At 43.0% G+C, this 22,628-nt stretch overlaps 1 protein-coding gene across 1 annotated transcript; it reads left to right on the forward strand.

Moving 5' to 3' along the window:
• The first annotated feature begins 274 nt into the window (after nt 1-274).
• AMDHD1 (amidohydrolase domain containing 1) lies at nt 275-17,303 on the forward strand. Its single transcript, XM_042947429.1, has 9 exons — nt 275-419; nt 1,647-1,753; nt 3,396-3,460; nt 5,661-5,938; nt 8,178-8,403; nt 10,790-10,914; nt 14,780-14,873; nt 15,453-15,613; nt 16,477-17,303. The coding sequence occupies exons 1-9, from the start codon at nt 283-285 to the stop codon at nt 16,562-16,564; spliced, it is 1,281 nt and encodes a 426-aa protein (XP_042803363.1). The 5' UTR covers nt 275-282; the 3' UTR covers nt 16,565-17,303.
• Nucleotides 17,304-22,628: the final 5,325 nt, after the last annotated feature.

Genomic DNA, 22,628 nt, shown 5'->3' on the forward strand with positions numbered 1-22,628 from the left:
CTCGGAAAATAAGAGGGCGACCAAAAAAACACAAGAGATTCCATGATAACATTTATTACTAATCCTCATTCGGGTTGTTGGCACAGGCACTGCAGCTGCGACGGTCGGGGGGTGGGGGGAAGGCGCGCGTTCCCAGCGGATTGGGAAGGCGGTGGCTTAGAGCGCCCGCCCCGGCTCCACCCTCCCTGCCCCGGGCGCGGCCCGCCCACCCGCACCCTCCTCCGCCGGCTAGCCAGCCGCACGAGCTCCGCGGCCACCTGGAGACCCGCGGCGCGCGGCGACATGGCGGGCGGCCACCGCCTCCTGCTGGAGAACGCGCAGCAAGTGGTGATGGTGTGCGCCCGCGGCGAGCGCTTCCTGGCGCGGGACGCGCTGCACAGCCTGGCCGTGCTGGAGGGCGCCAGCCTGGTGGTGGGCACGTAAGTGGCCGCGCGCTGGGGGGACCGGCTTGGCCCCCTTTCCCTAACTTGTGCGCTCTGGAGGCAACCGGGGAAAAAAAAGCTTTCCGGCATCCAGAGAGCCATTGCAGGCCTGTCTTTTAGGCACCTGTTGCTACCTACCTTGTGTGACAGCTTCCGGTTGCCGTTTGGTGAAAAAACGCTCTCAAGCTGAACCCCACGCCCTCCCTGCCCCCTATCTCCAGATCTTTGGAATCTGCATCTCTGCGGTGGAGTTCTGGGACTTTAAGTTTTTACAAAACACTCTCCAGCCCTTTGTACACTAAAGCTTGAGCACCACGGAAGACGTTCAGATAGTGATGGTTTGGGGTGATAGGAAGTTAAGATTCAGCTACCAAAAAAAGGGGACATTTTCAGTTTTCACTAAGCTTCTGTGCTTCCTGCAATGACGTGAGTAAAAGAAGAGCCAAAGTTTGGGAGGGTGAGCCTGCAGTGGGAATGGAGTTTGGATGCCTGTTTGAATTGGAGAGCGCCACGGCATCGCGATTGCGCAAGATGGGCTGGGCCCTTATCTGAGGCTGCTTAGGGTTGTGTAAGAGTCCAGCTTTTAGGGACTGTGTGTTTTATTTTTAATTAACAAAGTGATAAAAAAAAAAAAAACAACATTCCCAGTGTTATTGCTAAAAATTAGTTAAAAGCATAACAGAACCGCACAGAGGTAGGAATCCAGAGCTAATTGATGGCCGTACTCTCTAGAATCCAGAGGCCCTAGTATCTTGCTCTCCTGTGCACAACCCTCTTTCTCACTCACTTCATCACCCAAGATGGCTGCTCCGCCTCTCCTTATGGTGTCCACCTTCCAGATAGTAGGAAATAGGATGAGAAAAAAAATCGTTTTGGTTACAATTTAGTCACATGGGCCACACCCGGCTGATGAGAAACCCATAAATGTAGTCTTCATTCTGGGTGGTCATGTGTTCAGCTAAAATTTAGGAATCTAGCGCTGTGGGGGAAAGGGAACACTGATCTTACCAGACAACTGGCAATCTCTGTACACATGATTTGGCTTTTTGCCTTGCATGTGGCTAGAGTCTTTTTTTTTTTTTTTTCAAAGACACAGATGCAAGTAGGAAATACAACAAATGTTGACTGATACCAAAACACATGGGCAACATAGTTTAAATCATTAGTCAGCTTTTCCACAGTATTTCCCCAAACTTTAGTAATTATTTCTTGATTTTTATTCAGGGATGGGTTTATAAAAGCCATTGGTCGGGCTGATGCTATCCAAACACTGTTTTCTGAAGAAACGTTTGAAGAAAGAATTGACTGTTCTGGGAAATGCATCTTGCCAGGTATTAACCTCTTTTTCAGTAAAGCCCTGCATCCGGTTTTAGTAACATAAAGAAGAGTAGCAGCTTGTTTTAAATAGGGTCTCAAAATAATACTAAAATATAATAGCTACTGTGCATTGAATTTCTACTATTGAATGTCTAAGCTGCTTTACAAACATGTTTTCATCTTGAATCCTTACGACTGCCCTGTAAAGTATCATTATCTATATGTTACACATTAGAAAGCTCCAGTTTAGGGATGAAATATCTTACCCAAGATTGCTGGACAGGTAAAGGGCAAGCTGGGAATCAAACATTCATTCACTTCACTTCTTCCCACTCACATGCTAGAGAGAAACCAGCTGTGGTGTGTTTAGGTTCAAAGGCTGTTGGAAGAACTTTACTAGTCTATTTCATATGGGAGGCAGATAGGGCAAACTGCTGTTTCTAATACCAGAATATACTCTAAATTTACAGAGAGTGTGAAACAACACATCTCTAGGCAGAAAAGTGTGTGTGTGTGTGTGGGGGGGGGATCCTTAGAGATTTCACTGAAGTTTATTTAAATCTTTAATGATTGACAACAAAATCAGTTTGTTAACCATCATCTCCTACATAATGTTCTATGGCTTCATGAAATCATCTGAAGCAAGTTTCACAAATTTTGAGTTCTATACAAAACATAGAGGCTAAAATTTACATTTTAAAAATGTATACTATGTATACCTGATAGAACTTCTACCTTCTGGCTCTTGGGAGTCAGGAACTAAAGTCAGAGTGAAACCTTATGAAAACAAGCAGAAAATAGTAGAACGCAATCTGAATAGAGATTCTTGATTTTAGTCCAATCAGAACTATTTATGAATGAGACTTTTAATCCACAAGGTATTCAAAATATTCTGGAAAGACACACTTTACTGAGTTAGACCTGGATAAACAAACAATCCAAATGATTGCTTTATAGTTTCTCTTCAGTTAAGCTACATTTCTTTTTTTTTTATTTAAAAAAATTTTTTTTATGTTTATTCATTTTTGAAAGACAGAGACAGAGCACAAGCAGGGTTGGGGCGGAGAGAGAGGGGGACACAGAATCTGAAGCAGGCTCCAGACTCTGAGCTGTCAGCACAGAGCCTGAGGCGGGGCTCGAACCACAGACCGTGAGATCATGACCTGAGCCGAAGTCGGACGCTCAACCGACTGAGCCACCCAGGCGCCCCTACATTTCTTTTTTTGAAGAAAGATTCATATTTCTGATTTCATATTTTTCCTTCTCAAAGTTGGGAGGGATTGTATTCTGTTTTCACACCCACGTTATTCCTTGGTGATACAGTCCCTGGTTTTGCTGAACTAATAGCTATGACATCCTGTTTTAAAACAGGATGCTTAGTGAGCATGGGCTTAGTGGGCAGAAGAAGCTGTGTTTCTTTATTGGATATACTCGTCATGCTGAGTCACCCTCCTCCATTAGAGGCTTCTAGACCGGCCATGCAGAGAGGCTTCCTTCCTCTTGGTGGAGGAAACCATACAAATTCTTCTTCCTCCATCATCCTCCAAGATGGCTGGCCATCACCTGCTTTCCCAAGAGTGGTTCGAGATAGTCTGCCTACTATCTAAGGGCTTTCTATTTCTCAGATTTAAAAATGATTTGATTTATTGGTTACAGGTTTGGTGGATGCACACACACATCCAGTCTGGGCTGGTGAAAGAGTTCACGAGTTTGCAATGAAGGTAACTGCAGTAAATGATGGCACATCAAAATAAGGCACAAATACAGACACGTCTTTTTCTAAAGAGTGGTTAGGCTATCAAGCTTTGCAACAACATATGTCTACATTTCTTTTTAATGGATATTTTTTACTGACCTGGACTATGGAAAATAAATTACAACAAAACTGACTTATAACTGTCCAAATCTTTATACTATGCATAGGGCCAGCAATCTTTAGGTATGATAGTTTTCAAAAATTTTTAGCTGTAGAATCCTTATGTATGTATGTATGTATGTGTGTTTTTTGTTTGTTTGTTTTAGACTCCTCCTTTTAAAACAGAGCTGGGCTGCCTTTTTCTACTAGTTTCTCCTCTCTTTCCCTTCCCCCATTTCACCTCTCCACCCCTACTAGCCTTTGGAGGGGCTCCAGGAAACAGTTTGAAATTCACCATTCATTGGTTCCAACTTGGAAAAATATATTGCTAATCATAAAAAATAAAATAAATCTTGTATTTTTTTTCCCTGAAAAATGAGACTTATTAAGAAATAGAAGGTGTATTCTGTGTCACAACTCATTAATTAGCCGTGGTCAGCCCTCACATCCCTGGTTGGAACCATTTTCACATTGTTTCTTTCTAATAGATTTTATTTTTTAGAGAAGTTTTGGGTTCATGGCAAAATTGAGTGGGAGGTACAAAGATTTCCCATATACGTCCTGACCCCATACATGCACAGCCTGCCCCATTATCAACATCCCCCACCAGAGTGGTACCTTTGTTACAATTGATGAGCCTACACTGACGCATCATTATTATGCAGAGTCCATAGTTACTAGTGTTCTCTCATGGTGCTGCATGTTCTATGAGTTTGGACAAATGTGTAATGACACGTAACCACCCTTATAGTATCATACAGAGGGGTTTCACTGCCCTAAAGTTTCTCTGTGCTCTGCCTATTCATCCCTTTCCCCGCCAACCCCTGAGAGCCAATAGTCACTGATCTTTTTACTGTTTCCTTAGTGTTGCCTTTTCCAGAATATCATATAGTTGGAATCATATAGTATGTAGCCTTTTCAGACTGGCTTCTTTCACTTAACAGTATGCATTTAAGGTTCTTCCATCTCTTTTCTTCACATTGGTTTTTAAGTGTACATCCTAACAGCTAAGAAATTTCTTCAGATATTGTGTACCTTCTTCAACACATAAGAGCTGTTTTTGTTTTGTTTCAGTTTTGCTTTTGAGAGAGAGAGAGAGAGAGAGAGAGAGAGAGACAGAACCAGCAGGGAAGGAGCAGAGAGAGAGGGGGACAGAGGATTCAAAGCAGGCTCTGTGCTGACAGCAGTGAGCCTGATGCAGGGATTGAACTCACAAACCGTGAGATCATGACCTGAGCCGAAGCTGGACGCCTAACCGACTGAGCCACCCAGGCGCCCCACACACTAGAGCTGTGTTTAAGACTTCTTTATTAAAGCACAGAATTTCAGATCCAAAAAAACAATCCTAGAGATTTGCAGTCCAAACATCTCATTACATAGATGGGGAACGTGAGGCCCAGAAAAGGGATGGCTGTTGAGTGAGTTCACCAGCTCGCCATGGCAGAACCCAGATGAAAAACTCTGACAGGGGGATCCCAGGTTGGCATACTTTGTTTGCACCACACTTCTTGCTGCCTAGAGTAACTGGAGCCCAGTGGGATCCCAGGAAGAGCTTCTCTGCTTGAGTCACAGAGGTCAGGCCCCAAACTCTAGTGGCCAGATACTGAGAGGTGGAAACCCCCCTGGGTCTCTTTAGTAGATGTTTGGAATAGCTGCAGTGGGGTTCCCAAATTGTCTAAGCTTTGTTTTCTCATCCATAGGTGCTACGGATAGACAGAGTCTTAGCTGGCACACATTGGGGCCAACTGGGTTATTAAAATACTGAAATACTCGTGGGCTGGTTGGTAAATTGTTGCAGCTGCCTGAGATTGGAAGTGCTCCCCACCACATCTCCCATTTCTGCCACCCCAGTCCTTCCTGAGGTACCCATGTTCCTTCGGCCCCCCCATCACCCGGGCAGAGTAGAGGCTTCCACGGCTATGTGTCCCAGCATCCTTTCCCATCTGCCGGTGTCCCTGACATATCAGTTGTTAAATTATTTTGAATATCACCCCTGGAGGTAGGCTCTGTGGACCTGCCTGCAACCTCGTGCCTGTGCCTGGCCTAAGGGTGAGCCCTGTGTTCAGTTGGCAGGAGCCACGTACATGGAAATTCACCAGGCTGGAGGAGGCATCAACTTCACTGTGGAGCACACGCGCCAAGCCTCGGAGGAGGAGCTATTCTGCTCCTTTCAGCAGCGGTTGCAGTGCATGATGAGGGCGGGCACCACACTGGTGGAGTGCAAGAGCGGATACGGCCTCAACCTGGAGACGGAGCTCAAGATGCTGCGTGTGATTGAGCGCGCTCGGCGCCAGGGGCCCATCGGCATCTCGGCCACTTACTGCGGGGCTCACTCAGTGCCAAAGTAACCTCAACCTGGGGCACCCAGCTTTGATTTGGGGCATTGACAACAGAGAAGGAAGGGGGCAGGTGGTGCCTCAGTGGGGATACATTCTCATGGGAGTGGAGGTGAATCCACGCTTTAGTTCTTGCAGAAGAGTCCGGTAGAAGCCATTAGAGAGGTGTTCTGATTCTAATACACATCTCATGCTGGTGGTTTTAGGAAGGCGATCCCCACCGGACCTATCAGTTTGCTAGTCCCTTAATGATGAAGGAGGAAGAGATGTTCAAAACTCTTTCGGTTAACAAAAAGCAATGCCCCCCCCCCCCTTATAGATCCTTTAAAATGACAGATGCTACTGTAAATAGTTGCCCGTGACAGCATAATCACACATTACAGATTCAGAGAAACACTCTGTAGGAGATAGATCACATCTGTAAGGCAAGAAGACTCAGAATGGTTTTTAATTTTGTTCATCTGTTTACTTGTTTAGCACCAAACATGTTTTCTTGTTGTAAATGTTTTTTTAGCTTTACCTTTATCCAAAAAGTTTCTCCTATATGGGAGAATTATGCCCCTTTCTGCCTTCGTACTTTATCTGTCCTGAAATTTCTAGACCCAAAAGCCCGCAGTGCTAGAACTAAAAGGTCCAAAGAAATCCAGGACTTGACAATTAACAGGGCAAAGTCTTAGTGCAGTTTTGAGTTTTGATAATGTAGATACATAAGTGCCACAGGCTTACAGAAATTATTTGAAAGTTTAATAATTTATATATTTTTACATTTATTCACTTTTGTGTATTTGAAAAACAAGTTTAATGTGAATTTTTGGTTTATCATTTTTAATCAGAGAAAATTTAAAAATTAACATTAAATTTATTATTTAAAATTCACAGAACTAATTAAGTTGAAACATAAATACTTAATATTTCCAATGATGCTTTTGTATGTGTTTAGCATTTCTACTTCTGAGGTTATTATTAAAGCTTAAAACTGTACTAAAACTTTTGGGACATCTGTCTACAGAAAATGGAGTTTTAATTTTTCCCCAAATGGAACATAAGGTGGATGAAAGGCAGTGTAACATGGTAGAAAAGTCTCAGGCTTTGGAGCCATACCAGACCTGGGTTTGAATCCAGCTTGGCTACTTTCCCACTGGGTGATTTTGAGGGCATCACTTAACTCTTTTGAGAATTGGTAAAGCAGTGAGAGAACACACTATCTATATGATTGTCTTGAGAATTGGAAACAATATACGTAAGTGCCTGTCTCCTCGTGGTCCACCTCTGTCTTCCTACCAAAATGGTTTTTGTGGAACAAGAGACTTTTATGTTCCAAATATAGGGCTAAAGTGTAAAAAATTTTTAAATGTTTTTTTATTCTCTTTTGAGAGACAGAGAGTGAGCAGAGGAGGGGCAGAGAGAGAGGGAGACACAGAATCTGAATCAGGCTCCAGGCTCTGAGCTGTCAGCACAGAGCCCGATAAGGGGCTCGAACCCACAGACTGTGAGATGATGACCTGAGACAAAGTCAGACGCTTAACCAACTAAGCCACCCAGGTACCCCATATAGTGCTAAAGTTTTACGGAATGTTCTCCATCTGCTAATGAGTCTCTGAGGTCTACATCTTGATCCCCAAAGATACATACAGCCTGAGCCTCAGAGTATGCCAAATGACGGCTAAATAGCATGTCCAAAGTTGTGTAGCCAGCAAATAGTAGAGCTCTGTGTCTGTCTGACTTCAGAAGCCCAGCCCTTTCTAATATATAACTATTTCAGAATCTTAGAATTTCAGGGCCTCTCATGATCCTCTTTCCTCGTGGTTACAAATGGTGAGATAGGAAGCCTTAGGCTGATGCTTCTAGAAATAGTGTGGAAGAAGAAAATGGCAGAGTGATTGCTAGGGCCCAGGTAGGGGGCCCTGCAGGTGCTTGTCAGGGAAGCATCCAGGATGCTCTCTAAGTGTCTTCGAAAAGAGTGTTTAGTTTCTCAGGCAGGGAGCCTTGCTGGCATTCTCAAAGGCAACATGGCTGAACCAGAATGGATGAGCCATTTGAGTCTCTGTGTCCAGGGTCTGTGTGTACAGAAATCTCGTCAATATCCCTGCTATAGCCCAATTGTTAAGACTCCTGAGTTATAGCTTTAATTATTTCTCTATCTTAGGGTCATTTGCCTACAGTTTGTCAGGTTCTTCAAGTGCCAGAAAAGCCTTTCTTCAATTAAAAAAATTGTTTTTCCCATGTAATCTCATTTTCTTCCCTCAGAGGAAAGACTGCTACAGAAGCTGCTGATGAAATCATCAATAACCACCTCCCAAAGCTGAAGGAGCTTGGCAGTCGTGGGGAAATACACGTGGACAATATAGATGTGTTCTGTGAGAAAGGCGTCTTTGATCTCAATTCCACCAGAAGGATTCTTCAAAGTGGAAAAGATCTAGGATTACAGATTAACTTTCATGGGGATGAACTCCATCCTATGAAGGCTGCTGAGGTGTGGTTGACCTTTGGCTTTTCCTTTGTCAAGACTCGTGCGGTGGAAAACTTCCTTAGTTTGTTCAGAGTTAGGAATAGCCTTTCGAAAAGATAGAGAATGGGAGAACTCGTTTGAACAATGCGGGGGCCGGTCTGGTTGAGACTTGGAATCGCTGACCTCTATTAGAAATTTACTTTTTTGCCGGCCATTTACTTTTATTATCACCTGCTGGTGGTATTAGTAGGAAGAGAAGTACCTTTGTGATCTTGTTTATCAAATTCAGAACATAGCTTGGTTGGAACACAAAGCTACACTGGCAGAGTCTACAAAGTTCACATGTGGCTTCCAGGGGTTTTCTGTGGCAGCCTCCAGGTGAATGTTGGTGGAGTGCCCCATTAGTAGTCACCGGATGATTTTCTGATCTGCATGTCTTGCTCAGATTCATTTATTCATGCTTTTAACAAATATTTGAGTGTGTGCCAGGCACTGTCCTAGGCACTGAGAATTCAGCAGTGAATAAAACAGACAAAATTCCCTCAGTTGTGAATCTAGATGTCACTCCTTTAAACCCTGGAGCAAAATAAATAACTGCCGTTGGGGCAAAAATACAGATGTGGATACTCCACATGTGTCTCAACGACAGCACATGTAATGTGATCTCTTAATATCACTTTCAAATCTTGTCCCGTGTTTCCTGCCCAGTGGATGACCCCATTTACCTATGTATTGCCTAAGCCAAAAACTTGGACATCACTTGGTCTCCTCCCCACCTTACCTGTCACATTTCAACCAATCTGCAAAAGCTCCCAGTTTATTTCCTGAATATCTCTCGGTTTACTTCTCTTCACCCTACTGCCTGGTTCAAACCACCATCAGCTCTCAGCTCCCGCAACAGCTTTTCTCCTTGCATCCACACTTCCTGCACTTCAATTCATTCCTTTAATCCATTCCCTACAGTGCATCGTATTTTCCTCTCTGTTGCTGAAAACCCCTGCAAGGCTCACCAGTGCTGGCAGGATGAATCCCAAACTCAGCACATGTAGACTTACCAGGATCCAGCTCTCGCTCACCTCCCATCTTCCCCTTTCTCTGCCCTCTTTACCATGAGCCAACCACAGTAAATAGTTTTAGTATACCTAATACCCCATGCCTCTGGATATGCTTTCTCTAATCTGAGTGTCTTTTGTCTGGCTCACTCTAACTCCCCTCCATGTTTCATCTTAGCTACCACTTCTCTGGGACCCTTCCCAGAGCTCTCCAAAAATGGGTTATAGTCCCTCCGTATGCTTGTCCCACTGTGTTCAAATTGCCTCTGTGATCCCTACTGGACCATAAACACACTGAGGACTGTACCCACACCTTCACAGTTCTATCCCTGGGGTTAGCACAATACCTGGCATACAGATGGCCTTTAGAGAGTAAATATTTGTTGAATGTTGAATGAATGTGAACTAGGTGGTCAACAAGATACTCTTGGTCATAGAGAGTGACTGGCCAGTTAAATCAATAGAGGTCAGTATCCAGGATGAACAAATCAAGTTTGGAAAAGTGAAGGTGATTCCAAAGTTGGAAAGAAACTCCCCCTGGGGAGCAAAGTCTGTCTATGGAACATTGGACTCTCCAGAAGCCCAAACCAAAATGTTATTAGACCTGAGCTCCTACTGATGTGGGGCTGGCTCTTTCCTGCCCTGGTGTGGGCATCGCTGCCTCCCTGCGCCATGGTGTAATGTCAAAAATTAGTCTACTTTCCTTGCCTTGGAGTGCTTACCATATCACCTTTCAGACTGGGGCAGTGTGTGTGTGTGTGTGTGTGTGTGTAAGGGGAGGGATATGTCAAGCTGAGAAGAAACCCACTTTAATGCCATGTTCTCATTATTACTATAAGATTACCTCCTCTTGGTATTCCTCTGACAATCAAGCCCAGACTTTTCACCTGGAGAGACATCAAGCTCAAGTAGATATTCTCAAATTATACATACAATTCCATTTTTAAAGTTTGTTTTCTTAATTGATCTCTTTTCACTGAGTGCAATGCAATCCAATATACCTTTCTTTATGGTGTTTTTATGATGCTAAAAGAATCAGATTTTATTACCAATGTCACTCAATGTTCTATTCTGATCCATAAGATTCATGAAGTTTTCTTTTTTAGCAAATGCCTGAAGAATATCAGTAAGCCCTTATGTTTAAGAATAGTTTTTAAAGTAGCACACTAGCTCATTTGCAAGTGAATGTCCTTGACAAAGCCTTTACCCTTTTGGGGGCTTCTGTTTTCAAGAGGCAGTTGCCAAGAAATTTTCATAATAGAGTGCTGTTTATTTTTGCAGGGAAAACAATGTTCTGGCACTTTGTTGATTATTGTTGTTGGTGGTGAAACCTTTCTCTCTCTGCCCATTCTGCTTAGCTGGGAGCTGAGCTGGGAGCTCAGGCGATCAGTCACCTGGAAGAAGTGAGCGATGAAGGCATCGCTGCCATGGCAACGGCCAGGAGCTCCGCTGTCCTCCTGCCCACCACCGCCTACATGCTGAGGTGAGCTGCCCGTGCAAGCTTTGAGGATGCAGACCGAGATGCCTAAATAGTATTTCATTGCCCTTCCAAATTCCTGAAAAATGCAGATCAGGAAAACTGAGCCCATGGGAGATGCCAATTCTGGAGTCATGTACAGAGATGCATTATTCTGAGGAAAGAGCTTGGACCCAAATGGCGTTTGAGTGGTGGGATTATTGGGAAGAGTGGAGCTTTCTCATTCTTTTTTTCCCTCCTTTTTTGGGATTTTCCAATTAAAAATCATGCATCACTTTTATCATTAGAAAACAATGTAATGGACTTTCTACTTAAAAAAACATGCATAAGATGTTAGAGATATTTAGCAATATTCAGAATCTGAAGGAGCTGTTTTCTAAGAGGATGCAAGTAGGTACCACAATCTTCACAAACCCCGGAGGTGGGAGGAAAGGGGAGATGTCTAAGTATATTTTGTGAAATCTTCCCAGGAATTTTGCTGTTTGCCCTCTATGGATTGAATGCACCTAGCCCATAGTTCATCTTCATAACTGCCGTTTCGGACATTGGACCGTGTCTGGAGGTAGTTTGGGTTGTCATGACTAGTGGGCGCTGCTGGCATCTAGTGAGTAGAGGCCAGGGATGCACCTAAACATCCCCACAGTGCATGGAGCAGCCTCCCACTACAGAGAGTTGTCCTGCCCAAGAATTACCCAGCCACAATATGAACTGTGCTGGGATTGGGACACTTGGCCTTAGCGATTGAAAAGCCAGGCTTTGAGTAACCTTTATAAGAGAGAAGAAAGGAATATTGCAGTGCTTTTCTCAAATACAGTATGATTTATACACATATGTGTAATATTATACATTTCTCTTATTATTACTATTCTCTTAATGTAAAGAGTAGACATAATGTAGATTACAACCAGGAAATATCAATCAGTAACCGTCCTTGGTATCTTGGCATTTACAGCAAGTCTCAGCAATCATCAACCGAAGTCATCAATCAATACTTAATCTGGTTAATTTTCCATCAACCAAGGAACACTTTTAACTCACTTTGAATCTCTTAAGATGGAGCGAAACTCTGACACTTGAAGTATGAAGGGCAGCTCAGCAATAAAAGTCAGAGCTTTGTCCCGCTGCCAGAGGGGGCTGCCATCTGTGGTCACCGCAAGATGGGTTGGTCACGCAGTTTGGACAACAGGAAGAATCACAGACAAGGCCACACTTTTCTCTCTGGCTTCTCTGTTCTGGAATTTTTCTGATCTCTCCAACAGGAGCAATTTGCAGGGCTCCCTGCCATGCCCTGAATTCTCCCTCCTTTTTTTTCCCCCTCTATATGCTTATTTATTTTGAGAGAGAGAGAGAGAGACAGAGAGAGAGAGAGAGACAGAGAGAGCACAAGTGGGGGAGGGGGGTGGAGAGAGAGGGGGATGCCATAATTCTCTCTCTTTTTTTCTCTCCAAATGTTTGTTTATTTTTGAGAGAGAGGGAGGGGGTGGGGAGAGAATGTGCACAAGCAGGACAGGGGCAGAGAGAGATGGGGACAGAGGATCTGAAGCGGGCTCTGTGCTGACAGCAGAGAGCTTGATGTGAGGCTTGAACTCATGAGCCATGAGATCACGAACTGAACCGAGGTCAGACGCTCAACCAACTGAGCCACCCCGGTGCCCCTGCCCTGAATTCTCTTGACTCTCATTTCCAGAATAACAGTTGCCTTATGCTACTCAAGGACTTGCTGTAATCATTATTTTATGCATCTTTGTGTGTACTGTTTAAATTTATTCCGGATACATTCACCTTAGTTTTTCTGGCACTCCCTTGAGACTTCTACAGCCTCACTTTTGCTTTTTCTTTTTTTCTTTTTTTACCTCCTGAAGTATTTCTGGAAGGGGAGGGGAGGCCATCAGAATGAACCGTGGGGAAATTTTAACCTCTACCTTTCCTCACCCTTATCTCTGCTTCACCCACCTCCTCTCATATATTATCCTAGTTGAGGAACATTATCCCAGGTCGTCCTGCAAATTGTCAGTCATAGACTGTGAATGTTTCAAGGACCTCAGTCTTGGCCAGTAAAACCTGTAGACTCTCAGCACAACCGATTTTATCTGTCTTCCTCCCCCCGACACTGTGAGCCTGAGTAAATACTAGCGTAGAGTCTGATAGCTCAAGACTGCATCCCTAGGATGACCCGTGCCCCTTAATAAAGTGCCTGCCTGAGAAAGCCCAGCCTGACAGGGGAATTAAGTGTTTGTCCCAACAAAACCAGGCGACAGGAAGCTGGACCCCTGGACTTCCTCTTACAGCAGTAACTTTACAAAGCTTGCAATTGTAAATTCTTTCTCTGCTCCTTTTTTTTTTAATTAAAAAATTTTTTTAATCTTTATTTATTTTTGAGAGAGAGAGAGAGAGAGAGAGAGAGACAGAGCGAGCAGGGAGGAACAGAGAGAGAGGGAGACACAGAATCCAAAGCAGGCTCCAGGCTCCGAGCTGTCAGTACAGAGCCCGACGTGGGGCTCAAACTCACCAACCATGAGATCATGACTTGAGCCGAAGTCGGACGTTCAACTGACTGAGCCATGCAGGTGCCCATTTCTCTGCTCCTTTGAGATATAAATCTTCCACCACCCAAGCAGGATTGTCTCCTCAAGGACCTTAGAGCCCTCTCTTCAGAAGGCAAACATTCAAGAAGACAACTCTGTCCCTAGTTCCCAGCCTGGTGGGTACACTGCACCAGCTTATGCCCCTCCCTCTTTTTGTAAAGGTAGTGAAGTTTGTTTCTCCTCCAGAGAACAAACCAGTGCCAGTGAACAAACGCAGATCATACTGGACCATCTCTCGTGCTTTTAGAAAATTTTCACTTCCCTGACTCTACTCAACTCCCTCTGCCCCTTTTTCCTCCTGATCTCCTCGTTCCTTCTTAAAACACCCAGTTAGCACTGCACAGATCAAAACAGTCCAGTCCACATGGGACTCTTTTCCCTTCTGCAATCGTTATTACTGAATACAGTTTGTCTTCAGCATTTTAACTAGTGTTTGGCTCTGTTTATCTCTGACATAACTTTTGTGTCATGTCCTGAAGAATAAATAATATCGTGCCAAGGAGGTCAGGGAGACATGTACCCTAGGAAGAAGCACAAATATTTTACCTATTAGATTCTTGGGCCTTCAGGATTTTAAAGGGCCACAAAAAATGTTCGAGACCCTTCCCCCCACCCCCTGCACAAGGAGGGAGAGAAATATGAATAAAAAATTGCAAAATTGAAGTTAATAGAAATAACATTTTTTAAAACTTCATTGTTTATATTTGGGAGTCAAAAAAAAGTTTGTTACATTTGAAAAAATTTAAGTTGTATTTTTCTTCCTTAGCAGGAATCTCTGGGTGTATATAAAGATTGCCAAAATAGGGGCACCTGGGTGGCTCAGTTTAAGTGCCGCCTCTTGATCTCAGCTCAGGTCACGATCTCAGGGGTTCGTGAATTCGATCCCCATCTAGCGGCTCTGTGCTAACAGCGTGGAGGCTGATTGGGATTCTCTCTCTCTGCCCCTCCCCTGCTTGCATGCATGTGTGCTCCCTCTGTCTCTTTCTTTCTCTCTCTCTCTCTAAGTGAATAAATAAACATTCAAAAAATTGCCAAAATGAACACTCCCAAATTAAAGAAGTTAATCATAGCCAAGTCATTTCAAAAGCAGAATGATAAAAGTCAGAAGTCCTAGGCTTCCACATCACCATTAATCACTTAACCTTGAGTTTCTGTTTCTTCTTCCAGAACACAAAGGGGTTGGATATCTTAAGTCTGCTTCCATTCTGAACATCTAGTCTGCAGAAGCTCCACTTCCAGAGACTGACATCTTTTTTTTTTTTTTTTCTTTTTCCCCCTTGTCTTAGACTGAAGCAACCTCGGGCTAGGAAGATGTTAGATGAAGGGGTAATCGTTGCTCTGGGCAGTGATTTCAACCCTAACGCATATTGCCTTTCAATGGTAATTATTTTTAATGTGCCTTTCTGAGCAGAGAATCAGTCTTCCACCAAGTGTATAAATAATTTAAAACTAGTTCACTAGCTGCTAAAATGTTCCAAAGATCTAAAAAATGTTTTCCTGTGAAACAAGAAAAGAAGTGTAGACGACAGAATAATTGGATATTTCTGCCCCACATAAATGCCTCCAGGCATAGAGAGGGGAGAGAAAGTTCTACCTGCATAATTTTTTGATTCCGCCTTGGGCGTTGTGGTTTGACAATAGCTTATTCCTGTCTTGGAGGTTAGCACAAGCTCAAAGAAGTTTTAGTGAGTGAGTGTGGAGGGGAGCTTAGTGGTCTTGAAAAGTTGTGAATAAATACTCTATACGTGGCGGAGGTGGGGGTGGGAAATCTGTATTAATAAAGGGATCTTCTCCAAAGCATAAGAATCTTTACATGTGAATTATAACTTTTCTCATACTAGTTTAGCCAGTTCCTCCTATATATTTAATTTCCATTATTGGTTGTGCTGCGTTGAGAAATGTCCAGGTAGAAGTTGCCATTTTGTTACTTTCCTCTAACACTGTTCTTTCTTGCCTTAGCCAATGGTCATGCATCTGGCCTGTGTGAACATGAGAATGTCCATGCCTGAGGCCTTGGCGGCTGCCACTATCAATGCAGCTTATGCGCTGGGAAAATCTCACACACATGGATCTCTGGAAGTTGGTAAGCAGGGAGATCTCATTATCATCAATTCGTCCAGGTGAGTGCTCTCCCAACTGAACTAGTTTCTTTTATGCCTGTTGTAATATATAGACTGGGATTAAATGCCTTTTCTGCTAATTATTAGCATCAGGCTCTGTGTAGGCTCGGATGCCCCCAATCTCCTTTATCATCATCCCTTTCTAACCAGAAAGTCTGCCTACAGATCCTAAACCACACAGAGGAGACCAGATTGTCCAGTGTTTTCATCTGTCTTACATCTTTCATAGATCTTCAGGTTTTTGTTCTGTTGACCTGGACTTGGGACTTGTGCCCCCCAGCACAAGTTTTTCTGCTGGAGTTCTGACCGATGCTTGTACTGGGCATGCATGTCCCAGCTCTGGCTCGTCACCCTGGTTCTGATTCATTACCTCTCTGGCGTCTTCTCACTCCTACCAGATCCCCAAAGGCTTAAGTTTTCCCGCCCCTGGTTACTCACCCACAGCCTGCTGCTAATTGGGCCCCCAGTGTGACAACTGAGTGTTACTTTTCTGTCTTAAATTTGTTAATCCTATGGCTCCTTGACCCTAGCCAGCCTATTGCAGTCCTTGGACTTCGTGTTCGACAGAAGAAAGAGGCTCTGTAATTCTACTCCTCACTCTCTCTATTGAAAATAATACTGATGTTACTTTTTGTACATCACTTAATAGGATCAAATATGTTAAGATCAAATACTTAAATAACATCGTTAAACCGTATTTAAGTTATAGACCAGTTATCATGTAATCTGTTTTTTTTTAAAAGCCCAAATATCAATGACAAAGTATGAAGAAATTTTGAGAGAATGTATTTTTAAATTAGCATTTATTGACAAAGGGATAATTTTGGCTTGCATACATTAAAGTACGTTTGATTTCTTTCTAGATGGGAGCATTTGATTTACCAGTTTGGAGGCCATCACGAATTAATTGAATATGTTATAGCTAAAGGAAAAGTCATCTACAAAAAATGAAAGATCTGAAAGGAAAGAGAAGACTCTTCGACTGTATAAGTCAATGCAGTTGTAGTAAAAGTTAAAATACCATAGTAATTTACCAGGGTGATGTCAGATATATTTCAGTGCTTTGTTAATCCACTTGAAAAAACCAAGAGATAAATTTATTTTCTTTTAACATGTGTACCTGGACATATAAATAGGTAAATCAATTGGATCATAATCTTATAACATTAAATCATCTCACAGAGATTTGTTACAAATATTTTGAAGATTAATATGATGGAGTATCACCAGAATGCCTTTGTGGGGAAAGCAGGTTGGCAATTAGGTAGACATGGCTTGGAAATCCCATTTTATTTCTGCTTTTCAAGTTTCAGTTTTTAAACTACATTTAGTGAAAATTAGGGGATGGTGAGAAATCCAAGTGATATGCCCCAAACTAAGCACGTGTAGCCTTCTATAATAGGCTAGTCCTTTCCCCACATAGTTTGTCTTTACAGATGTTCTTTGAATGAATTAGTGTCTCCTATGGGAGGGTGTCCCTATATTTCTAATTTCTTCTCAATTCTAACAATAGAGCTGCACAACAGATTTCAAGGCTTGTCATTTTATACATGGGTACAGGGGCCTTCCTCGAAAGGATGCATTTTGACCAAATCCATTAATGCGATTTTTAAAAGTCATTTTTAAGTTTTTGATTGTTCACATTACAAATGTGTAACAAAATTTTTGTAGCTCTCAATAAATTTTGTAGTCACTATTATTGTTGTTTCCAGCCCTGGAAGTAGGTCAGTGGTATTATCTATTGCAGCTATTTGGGAGATGAACAAATTACATAATTACACATAAAGAAATAGTGGATGACTATATAAATCGGTGTTTCTAAAGCCCTATGAGTTTACTTGAAATATTTTAATTTTTTAATTAATTTTAATTTTTTTTTTTTTTATTTAAGAGAGAGTGCACCAGTGCGCATGAGCCGGAGTGGGGCGGGGGGGGGGGGGGGGCGGAGGAGGAGAGAGAGAATCTCAAGCAGGCTGAGATTCAAGCACCCCTCGAGCACAGGCTCAGTGTGGAGTCTGACACAGGCTCCATCCCACAACCCTGAGATCATGGCTTGAGTTGAAATCAAGAGTCAAATGCTCAACCGACTGAGCCACCCAGGTGCCCCAACTTGAAATCTTTTTAAATGTTTGATCATCCTTATAATCACAACTGCATTATTAAACTTTGTCCTATTTATGAATAAATGATTTGAGAAGTAAATGTTAACCAAATTATCACCCATTTCAGGTTAATAAAGCCTGAATCAATGAGGCTTTACTGTATTCCATATATATTGAGCCAAAATACCCCTTGTTGGGAGGTTATGGGTAACATTGCACATTACTGTCGCTCCCTGATAGCATGGGGTCTTTGGAGCATTGTCCTTCATATGCTTGGTGAAGGAGTTTGAGGAGGCGTGGGAGATGGATGGTTGCTGTGGGTGATGCCTCCCCAATGACCAAGCACCTGCTCAGCAGTCGGAGTTTGGGATGCAGGCGATAGATATAAAGGCCAAAACTAAAGACTAGGTGTGTTTAGCACAGAAGTATATCTTTACGCCTATGGAATAAGAAGGAGAAGTGCACCCTATTTTCCCTCTAGGAGGCATTCACTTTAAACAAATAGCATTAATGTCTTTTTAAAATGAAAGAGAAGAGGATACCCACCCAGAACCTCCTTAGTCCTCCCAGGCCAGTGTCCTGTAAGCCCTGGCAACTTGGGATCCTGCTAGAAATGAGAACTTTGGCTTCCCTCCAGACCTGCTGAATCAGGATCTGTGTCTTAACCAGCCCCCAGGTTATTTGTACGGTAATTAAGTTCTGAAAAGTACTGCAGTCTAGACCCCTAGCGACACTGGCTTTCACACTGTGCCTCAAAACACAGTTTACTTTTGCTGTTCCGGGCCTTGTATCACTGTTCCCTCTGCCTGGACTGCTTTCCCTCACTTCTCTATGTGGTAAATCTAGTCCCTCCACACCCCCACCATGCACCCATCCTCCATGATAGATTTAATAGCATTGTGGTTTTAACTGTCTTTCCCTTTAGAATGTTAAGTTAACAGAGGGCAGGGACCTACCTCATCGTGCCCCAGGCTCTAGTATGGTGACTGGTTCATAGCAGGTGATCAAGAAATGAATTAATGAATGGCTACACAAACATACTGATAGTCACAGTGAAAGTGACTTATTAAAACATACTAAGTAGACCACCCCAGGAAGGCAGTGATAAGGAAAATGTTCTGTGAATTGGAAAGAACATATGAATTCCTTAAGTTAATGCCAAAGAATGATGCTCATGGAGGAGTAAATTGTAAAAGTAAACCCAAAGAAACAGTTCCATGGTTGGGTGGGGAGCCGGGCTGCCATGTTTACCTTTGGGGGTTGGAAGGATGTTGATGAGAAAGAAAGGCTCCAAGACGGAACATTATGAAGTGTTCAGAAGATAGGTGATGAGCTCTCATACAGCAGAGGGCTTGTGGGGAGCTAGGGCTGGCTCAGATTTCACAGGGCTTTGAATGTCACCTTCACTAGGAGGAACCTCATTCTTAAAGTCAGGAAAAGCCCCTGAAAATCTTTGAACAAGTTAGGACCAGGACAAGAATATTATAGAAAAAATTAATCTGGTTTTAGTGTACATAGTAGGCACTCAGACATTTGTTGTATGCGTGGACTCTGGCAAGACACCTTGAACAAGTCCTTTTGGTGGATAGAGTAGGAGGTATCGGGGCTAGAAGTGGAAAGCTCTTGCAGTGGCCCAGTAAGATGTCAAGATGCCTGCTCTGTGCTCCACACTGGGCTAGACCAATGTTTCTTTTCTCAGCCTTTTAAAACTATCAGGCCACCCCCCAAAATTAGATTTCTCCCTAAGGAGTAAGATTTCGTCAGATAGGGCTGAGCTTGGAAGACCATAAACCATCATAATATATAAGTTCTTTTGCATCTCAAGAACCAATTTTTGCCTCATCGTGCACAATTTCACCCCCACTGAATTGAGGGTGCACACACCAAATGCCGTGGGAGACAGGAGACAACATGGTATGCTGGAAGGAACACACATCTGGGACTTAACATCTGGGCTTTGATTTCTTCTTGAACTCTTCATCTGTAGAGGTTGGATTCCCTCCATCTCTGAAATTCTGATTCTAGACTGGGCCCTGCCTTCAGGGAATTTACAACCCAATTAGGGCAGTAAGACTGACATTAAAGAGTAGAATCAAAGCCAAAGTGTATTAAGAGCTGATTCTTCTAAAAGGAACTCGTGAAACACAATACTTTTAAAATTTAAACTGGTTTTGCCAGATATCCCCCCTGCCCCCAAAGCATGAGCATCTGGGTCTTTATTACAGTAAGCAGTAAAAGGATAAATTCAATGCCAGCCCCTGAGAGAGATTTTTTTCTGATGGGAAGTTATTCTGAAATATGAAGGCACATGTTTTCCAAGTGATTCTACTGCAGCTACTGCAGGAATCAAGAGCCTGGCACCCAACTGGTAGAAACCAGCAATGAGCCATCCGTGCTTGCTTACCTACCCTCCACATCTGAGGTGTTCTGTGCTGGTAGAGTTTTGCTTCCCCTACCATACATTAGCATGAGTTCTCATGCTTTCAATGACCTAGCATCTACTTACTTCCTAACCTTTCCATCTTGCTGCTTGCACAGTGCTATTGTTTGTTTAATCCTCTGGCCACTGCCTACCTAAAGCTATAAGCTGTGAGGGCAAAGACCAGGGCCATCTTGGTCACCCTTTGTTTAATGATTGAAATTGACCAAACGTAGAATTGGTTTCTTGGCATAAATGTCTTCTGACGTTGATGCTCAGCTTACATTTCTTCTTTTTCCTCCCTTCTCCCTCTGACTGCCATCACTCAAAACATAGTTCAGGGGCGCCAGCCAGGTCACGATCTCGCGGTCTGTGAGTTCGAGCCCCGCGTCAGGCTCTGGGCTGATGGCTCGGAGCCTGGAGCCTGTTTCCGATTCTGTGTCTCCCTCTCTCTCTGCCCCTCCCCCGTTCATGCTCTGTCTCTCTCTGTCCCAAAAATAAATAAAAAATGTTGAAAAAAAAAATTAAAAAAAAAAAAATTAAAAAAAACAAAAAAACAAAAAAACAAAACATAGTTCAGTTACCTCTTCCAGGAAGCCTCCCTGATGATCCAAAGGTGTTGTGGTTATTGTACTTTCCTCTAGGACACACACTTGGCACATTAATTGGCCTTTCATGTCCCCAACTAGATGGAAAGTCTTCGAATAAAGGACTACATGTAATATTGATGTACCTTAGCCCCAGCACAGCACCTCAGAAATAGTAGCTGAGGTAGGGAAGATGCTTAACAGCTACAGATTTCAAGATCGGATGAAAATTGGCTTATAAAATAAGGAAGTATATTAGATCACCTTTGGAAATTCACCTGAAGGACAGGCTCCAGGACTGCTTTTTCCAGCAGCTCCTTAACATTGAAGACCCAGATTCCTTCCTTCCCTCTCTGCTTTGTCATCCCGTGTTGGCGTTACCCCAAGGCCAGATTCCCCAGTGGGTTGGACTGGCTGTCAACAGGCCTAGGTGTTCTACGCTTCCTCCTCATTTAAGTCAAATAGGTGGATGAGAAAGCCTGACTGCTGTGGCTCTCAGGAGAGAATGCTTTCTCAAGGCCCCCAATAAAACTTGTCTCTGTCTCATTGGCCCAAATGCAACCTCAGCCATTTCTTGAACTAATCACCAAGCAAAGGAAATGTGGTATCTTGTGGACTCACCAGGCCTATGCTGTACGCTGAAACACGTTTCTTCCAACTCTTTTCCTGGCTTTGTTTTTTGGGTATATTTTTAACGTTTACATTTAATAAATTAATATCTTCAACTAAAGTAACACCCCAAATGCAAAATGATGCTATTCATAATTAGAAGATTTAATCAAAATATAATAATCCAGTAACCAGATCCAGAAATGAGACTCAAGTTTAAAGTAGTAATGAAAAGTGTCTTGAATTGTTCAGGTTATGTTTTTGATTTCATGTATAGTGGTAAATTGTTACAGTAATGTTCTGCACATCACATGCCCATGCCATTGACTATTATTCTTCCACATTGACTTGGGCTTGAGAATGTGACTTGCTTTGGCTGAAAGGACACTAGCAAGTATGGCAAAGTAGAGGCATAAAAGCCCCAGGGCTCTGGCTGCCCTGAGACAACAGGTGAAGCAGCTCAGATGACCTGCTGGGGAGGAAGTCACAGTACCATTAACTCTTGCTGCTACTCAGGGAGAAAGAGAAAGGATAAGGAATCAATTACACTTTCTAAAGACACTTTGTGTTAACATTCATTGATGAAATCTTTCAGAAACTCGATTAACTGCAGTTAGAATAGGCTTTCCCCAAAGAGGTGCTAAACTTTGTTATAAAAATCTAAGAATGTAGTGACAACATAAGTCAATTGAGACTGAGTTTATTCTGTGTTTACCTTGTACTCTCTTGGAGGCGTGTGATAATCAGTTGCTAACAGAGCTGTATCAAAAACTCCATAACAAAGTGCCCCAGCAGACGAAAGTGGCTCGTGGGAATCCAGCCCTCTCCAAACTGGAGTGAAGAGCCGTCATCAGACTGCTGGGTATACTGGCTCCGCTGCAGTCAGTGGCTAAGAATGAATAAACCTTATTCGTGCATGTTAAAACAACGCCAAGAACAACATTTCAGTAAACAGGTTCTCAGCACATTTTTTTGGTCACTGAATTGCTGTAGGCAACAGTTTTCACTTCTGTCTCTGCCTTTCCTATGGACAGGTGCAATCTAAAAAGTGAAAACTCTATTGTGAAAGGTACTGTTGGACCCATTTTAGGCTTTAATCAAGTAAGCAAGCTGGCAAGTGTGTCTGTTCTTTCCCTGGCCTCCTGTGGTTTTTAGAGCCACGGTTTCAGACTCTTGCGCTTGGGGTGCCTTGCACATATTTGCACAAATGGATGCAAAATGGAAAGTTAAGATCTTCCCACAGATCTTAACCTTGGGAAGCCAAGAGGTCATCTGACCCATCCTTCATCCAGATGATT

The sequence above is a fragment of the Panthera leo genome, chromosome B4 (assembly GCF_018350215.1).
Source record: "Panthera leo isolate Ple1 chromosome B4, P.leo_Ple1_pat1.1, whole genome shotgun sequence".
NCBI classification, from domain to species: Eukaryota; Metazoa; Chordata; class Mammalia; order Carnivora; family Felidae; genus Panthera; species Panthera leo.